Here is a 6885-nt window from a genome sequence, read left to right as displayed (position 1 = left end):
TTCACAGTACATCAGGCTTCAGACACAGCCACAGTTTGTCGAGCCTCAAGTTGAATTACAATAACACTAACATTTCACAAACAGTAAAACAATTTAAAACGTAACTCAGTCATGGTACATCGGACAAAAGTTTGGATTTTTTTGTGTTAACTTTTATCAGAACTTGCTTTATCAATTTGTTGTCTTAAAATGGTTACCACATGCACCATTGTATTCTTTATACACATGTATTATGCATTCTAGAAATAACAAAATTACCAGTTTATTTTTTGACAAAGATATAAGAGCGCACAGATCACGACACCTGGCCAATGATGTTTGAATACCCCTCAATTTATTAGTCATGTTTGGTACACAAATATTCCAACTTATTATTCCTGATGAAAGTGAATTTATTGCCAGATTTTCAAAAAAATATATAATATAACCAGTAACACCATAATATTTGGTAAAATTGCATTGTGAGTTTAATTAAAATAACCACAATATGCAGCGTACTTTAGGTACGGTATATTACCTCTTTGCCGATAAAAAGTTAAGGAATCATTATGACTTTAAATAGGAATGAGAGTTACACCGTAAGTATATACATAAAGCTGGTCTAAAATATACCCACTGTATTTTCTGAACTTTTTTTTTGCAATAGATAAAAAAATTATCAAATTCCAAGCAATTTCTCATTGTAGCCAAGCAAATAACTAACACTTCACATTTGAATATTAAGGACCAATAGTTTTAATGTCTTAATATCAAGAGTTTCTTGCTTTCTCTTTTATTTTTAAATATTTCATAAATAGTCCTGATTTACCCATAGTTTGATTTCAAGGTTATATATTTTTGAGAAAGTTTCACATTTATGGTCTTCTACTCCTCTGAACTTACTTGTTCCAGAATTAAATATGACAGCTGGTTGATATCTGTAACAGCTGGGTAGCACTGTAGGATCTTTGTGATCAAACTCTCCTGCCCTGGAAAAATCTGCACCAAATCCTGTTTCAACCTAAGCATCTCCTCTGCTGCCCTCTCCTTTCCACCCTGGGAATGACCTCTGACTGCCCCATGAGGTCTGCTAATGCCCCCAGGTGTACATTCACGATAGTTCAGCACTTCTGTCTGAGGTCTGGGCTTAGATGAGGTTTGGGGAAGATTTGAGGCTATACCAGCAAACGTGTGACTGCCTGGAACAGGAGGCCTGGGTAAAGATAAAGAGAGAGTGACAGTGTGAATGTTTGTGTATCAGACTTCCACTAATCATCACTAATCATTAAGGGTATGTTTGTAAGTATGCATATCTCCATTTTCCCATGCTGGTCTACATCTATACATCTACACAAACCTGTTCTGTGACCGTAAGAAGTCCTTAATGTGGGGTCCACTTCGGCCTAGAGGATCATCTGGCACCATAAAGAGGTCCCCAGCAAACACATACTGGAGCAACCTGAAGAAACATTGTTGAATATTTCTATTAGAAATATCTGTATGCCACACTGGCATTACTGAAAGATTATAATAGACTTTACAGAACTGTTACTTTTTATGACTTTTTTGGTTTACTAGTGAGCATGGTGTATATACAGACTGGCACTATGTAATGATAATATAGCTAATAATAATAATAATAATCATCGTCATCATACATGTGGTAGTTTAAAGTGCCATACAATCAAGTATTACAATGTAAGATACATCATATAATCAAATGCACAGGATAAAACAAAAGATGAATGCTAAAAATATGTCCTAGATACCTATATACCTATGTCCCCTGTCGTGGAAGTTTTGAGGTTTGAGAGAATTTCACATTGGTAGGCACGGGCAAGAGTAAAAAAGGTTTCACGGTTTATTGTGTTCAGCTGTGCAGCAGGACCCAACAATCTACATGTAACATGAGAGAGGAAGGGCCTCCATCATTGATAACATCAGGATTTTTTAGACAGGAAATAAATGAAACAGGACATGTAAAAGAAAAACATCATCAACCATTGGCCTTAGAAGCATCAACTGCTCATCTTCTGACCAAGCTAATCTGTACCTACCAAGGTCCCATGGGAACAACTAAGGTCTCACGGGAAAGGTCTAATACACAAAATTTTTAATAATCATTAATCTGTAACAAAATCTAAACTCTAAATGATATATACCAGTATTGGTATATATCAACTACTTAATCCACAACATTGTTAATCAATTAATCAGCTAGAATATAATCACCTAAGCCTTAAGCTAAGCTTAATCATGTACAATCTCACATCAGCGTATTATTTCCCCTGTAGGGTTCTCATGAATGCTTCATAAAGTACATGATCTATACCACTGGCAACAATATATATACTTGTGTGTGTGTGTATATATATATATATATATATATATATATATATATATATATATATTGGCTTTGGCCATTAAATTCTCTAGTTCACCTTGTCTTGATGATTTCTTTCCATCCAAATGACTCATCCACAAGGTCTCTCATGTTGTCATTTGTTACAATCACTCCATCTGTCTGCCTTGCAAGATGCAGCATGAATCTAAAAGCATATTACATGGATAATTTAGTATGGATTGTATGATTAAAAAATGCATTGTATGATTACACTGAAAAGTGCCACTGTCTGTATCTGTATTTGGATTTAAACTCACTATGCCGTGGAATAATGGCAAAAAAATCTGATGTATAAACGCCATTACTTTCAGCATAGTCTTTGAATTCTGGCCCTGACAGTTTCTTAGCAGCCTTTGTTTACAACTGGTCTCAACTAGAGATTTTTTAATTACTAAAGCAATATTAAATTAAATTGTTTTTATATAGTGAAAATATAGCTGGAAGTTTCATACCTAACGTTATAAAATTGAATGTTTTATAAGAAAACAATGTTTTAACATCAGTAAGATAACAACTGTGTGGTATATGTGTGTGGTATATATACCTGTCATCATAGGAATTTATCCTCTGTCCTTTAAACTCTCTAGAAGGGGTAAAGGAGAGGAGACCAAGATCCTGCAGTTGTGCCATAAAGTGCTGCTCTTTAAAAGAAAATATGCTATGAATATTGACAACCTAACCTGATAAAGTTGTAATACAAAAATGCTTGTTTCATAGTAATTACCTTTTATCTTTGGGTCTTTCTTCTGCCTCCACTGGGGTACAAGTGCTGTGATTTTGCGATGACCTTGGTTCCAGAAGTATTCCACAGCCAGAGCAATGCCTCGACAAGAGAAAAATATTCCCAAACCATGCCTATGGACAAGTACAATATATAACCAGTATTTATAATGACACCACATATGATGCAGCACTATATAATCTGTCTGATATATCTTTTCCTGTTAAACATCTTGCAAATAACAATTTTTTGACAGTAACTGAATGTTGCATAAATACGTAAAAGTGATAGGAGACATTTACCCTATTAAGATGTAACATAAGTTATAATGTACAAGGTAGACAAAAATATTAACCAAAAACCCATGCACATATTGGATAAACTTTTGTCTTTGATAAAATAAAATCTATTTCACTCTACTGTCTTTATCCTTTTATCCTAAGTTAAATTGTATGTTTAAACTGTTTGCCATCCTTAAATTTTTTCTTACGTCATGGCAACATTGCTTCCATCTATAATGATCTGCCGCAGCCCTGGGTCAGCATGGTCATCCTTCAGCTGGAGGACAAAGGGTGTCTGTAAGCCTTCCAAGAAACGTTGTTGTCCAGTGATGACTGCACCTTGTTTGCTTGGTTGAGGTTTATGCTTAGGCTTGAGGAAAGTGGGCTCTACTGGTAAATTTCTCTCTTCTGCGATGTTGGTTTGCAGTGAAGAATGGTAAGTTGGCTGAGGTGGCCCACATATCGAAGGTGTATTGGTATGGAATGGGGGCTGATTTTGGGAAGATGAAAAAATATCTGGTTTAGTGCTTACCAGGTCTGGCTCAGTTAAGTATTCTGGCATCCTTTGTCCTAAACTTGACCTTCCTCTCCCAGGTACTTGGATGTCCTGCTTCTTTTTCTTTACTCCTTCTAAACTTTCTCTTTTATTATTGTCAATCTTTTCTATATTTGTCATTCCAGTGTTCCCAAAAATTCTCTCAGTTTTTTTCTCTTCCTTTAAATGAAGTTCTTTGGCTCCATGAAGAATGTGTGTGTTTCTCATCGGCTCCTCTGTTTCTTCTGCTTTCTTTCTGTTGCTGGCTTTCTCTCCAATTTGTTCTCTCATACCCTTTCTCTGTAGTTCCAGGATCAGCTCATGCGGTTTCAATTCAGGGACATTGCTGTAAATCTCAGTGACCTTATCCTCTGTGTACCCACAGCTGGCTGCTGCTTTCTTCATGACACCAAGAACAAAATCTTCATCTCTGGCCTCTTGTGCCCCGTTCACCTCTTGCTTTATGATCCTGATCATGGCTTTATCCTGCTCTTGCTGAATCAGGTCAAGAACCTCAGAGGGTTCTCTGGGTCCAGTACGGTCTAAAACCCTGCATACCACTTCATCATTGAATCCCATAGCAGTGAAGAATTTAAGTAGGTGCTCATTTTCTTGTTTGCTTGATGTAGACAACAGGTTTTCTCCATGTTGAGCCTCCTGATCTAACTCTCCTTTCTTTACTATATTATGGGATACACCTTCCGAACACTTGTGCACTTGTCTGTTCTGTTTCGTTATATCTGAACTTGCATCACCAGGCGCTACCAAAGGGTGCAAAAAGTGACATGGGGACTCTGCTTTATTAACTTGTTTTCCTGTATCACTGATTTTGTAATCTGGAAAGTTAAAAAAAGGTGCCCCATTTGCTCTGGGAGAAATGGTGGCAGTTTTTAAAACGTCAAGGTCCTGGCTTCCTGTAGATTCTCTTAGCATCAGTCTCTCCATCCTCTGCTGAATCTTTAGAGGTTTTGTGGCTCCGGCCGAAATTACACCACTGTCCAAAGTGTTTGGCTCTAGTCCTGACTGCTTAACTAGGTCCAGAAGAACTTCTTTAACCATCACTGGCAGGACTAGAAGTTCTAGAGTGTGACTGTCCTCCAGTCTTTCCACCAGGGATTTGAAGACCCGACGTGAATCCATGGACTCACTTTTTGCTTCAGAGGTTTGTGCTTGGCTAGAACTGTACTTGTCTACCAGGTCTATGACAAGGGAGTAGGCCTTCACAACAGGCTCAGCCAACCCAGAGATGAGGAGACAACCTACTGAGCCCACCTGAGGAAATAACTGGGGTTAATAATAAACTAATAGTAAATACTAATACTAAAAATGACAAAGTACATCCACTTCACCAATCTAACCCTACTTACGACTATATGCGCTGAGGTATTTCTAACCAGGCAGTCAGTAAACAACCCATTGGCACCACAGAACACACAGTGAAGGATAGGTGGATATTGAACTTCCTTCTGAGTCTCCTGGTTCACAACACCTTTTATAAAAAGCTGACAAAAAGAGGAACACAACAAGACATATAATTAGACAAAAATTAATATCTACAATGATGCTTTACTGAAGTAAGGCTGTAACAATAAAAAAACACACTAATCAGTGTAACAGAACAAACCCACCTTTGCTGCCTCAACTACTTGTTTTCTTCCCTTCAGTTGTAGCCAAATCTGTCCATCCTGAGAGGCATATGAGTCATCTTCCCCACCAATTCTCAAAGTCACAGAGAACACTCGCTCCACTGTGGGTTTCAGGGAAAGCAGAGATCCCTGCAACACACCTGGGCAGGTAAACTCATCCTCCACTTGCTGCTCTCCTATTATCTTATCCCTCCATTCTGGGATGGCTGAGAGAGCCATAATGGCATTGAAGTGTAGATAATAGTCAAGATTTACTTGTCTGTATGTGCAACTGTGGATATAGGGGAGAGAGAAACATACAGATATTACAATGTATATATATATATATATATAACATATAACATTAGGACAGCCTTTAGGATATTGTGACAGAAAGATCTTTCTTTTTTTAAGAGATATCATCGGGTCATATTATACATCATTGACTTTCTTTCTTCCAGAACACCATCCTGGCATGTTATGAACAATACATTATAAACTTACACATTATGAACAATAAGAACATATAGGTCTGATTTCTGGTTAGACAGAAAAAATACTCAAACTAAATGAAAATTGTGCCACAATAGAAAAAAGCAAAAGTCACAGGTACAAATCTACTCAAGAAAGTATAGGAATAAAATAATTCAATGATATATTTTTTTTTACCATGGCCACTTTTCAGGCTGTAAAACACATCCTTCACCTTTTTGGTTCCCAGGTTTAAGTTTCGATTACAGTATATCTACAATCTGACTTCCTGAATAATTTAAAAGGCGATTATGGGTCCAGCGTCTAATTCTCACCTCAGTTGTTATTATTGTTATAAATACTGAACGGAATTAGATCGATCTCTGATCGCTTGCGTTTAAAAACAATAATCTTTAGTATGTGCGCAGCTTGTTGTTGATAAAGTGAAACTTGGGGGAAACACGGAGTAGGCGTGCAGTAGTGTAACTACCGTAATGCATGTATGTGATGTCTCCTAAATTATGTACCTTTATATACCGTTAATATTCTGACATTTTCAGACTCTTCCTCCTGGACCACCGATTTAACCAAACGACTATAACAAGGTCTATAACTTCTTCAGGTAGAAAGCACGTGTCCTGTTATAAATTTACTGCGCGTCTCTTATAAATACATTGGTTCTGTGGGAAATTCCAGTGATGTCAGTACAGAATTTCCGTTTTAGTTTAACAGAAATAAACACGTGGGTACGATGCAAGGAATGCGTGTGTGTGTGTGTGTGTGTGTGTGTGTGTGTGTGTGTGTGTGTGTTTGAAAATTAATAATAAGCTGAAAGTTTTTTGTTTTGCATATAACAGGGCAGATTAATA

At 37.1% G+C, this 6885-nt stretch overlaps 1 protein-coding gene across 1 annotated transcript; it reads right to left on the bottom strand.

Moving 5' to 3' along the window:
• Nucleotides 1-312: 312 nt before the first annotated feature.
• On the bottom strand, nucleotides 313-6474 carry khnyn (KH and NYN domain containing). The gene is made up of 9 exons (XM_060864287.1): nucleotides 6215-6474; nucleotides 5549-5837; nucleotides 5288-5422; nucleotides 3595-5192; nucleotides 3108-3238; nucleotides 2928-3024; nucleotides 2421-2528; nucleotides 1337-1438; nucleotides 313-1192 (listed from the first exon to the last, which is right to left on the bottom strand). The coding sequence occupies exons 2-9, from the start codon at nucleotides 5783-5785 to the stop codon at nucleotides 865-867; spliced, it is 2736 nt and encodes a 911-aa protein (XP_060720270.1). The 5' UTR covers nucleotides 5786-5837; nucleotides 6215-6474; the 3' UTR covers nucleotides 313-864.
• Between the last annotated feature and the right edge of the window lie 411 nt (nucleotides 6475-6885).

Source organism: Tachysurus vachellii, chromosome 2 (assembly GCF_030014155.1).
Source record: "Tachysurus vachellii isolate PV-2020 chromosome 2, HZAU_Pvac_v1, whole genome shotgun sequence".
Taxonomy (NCBI): Eukaryota; Metazoa; Chordata; class Actinopteri; order Siluriformes; family Bagridae; genus Tachysurus; species Tachysurus vachellii.
The sequence above is the reverse complement of the archived record's forward strand: the minus strand, read 5'-3'. Positions and strand labels throughout refer to the sequence as shown.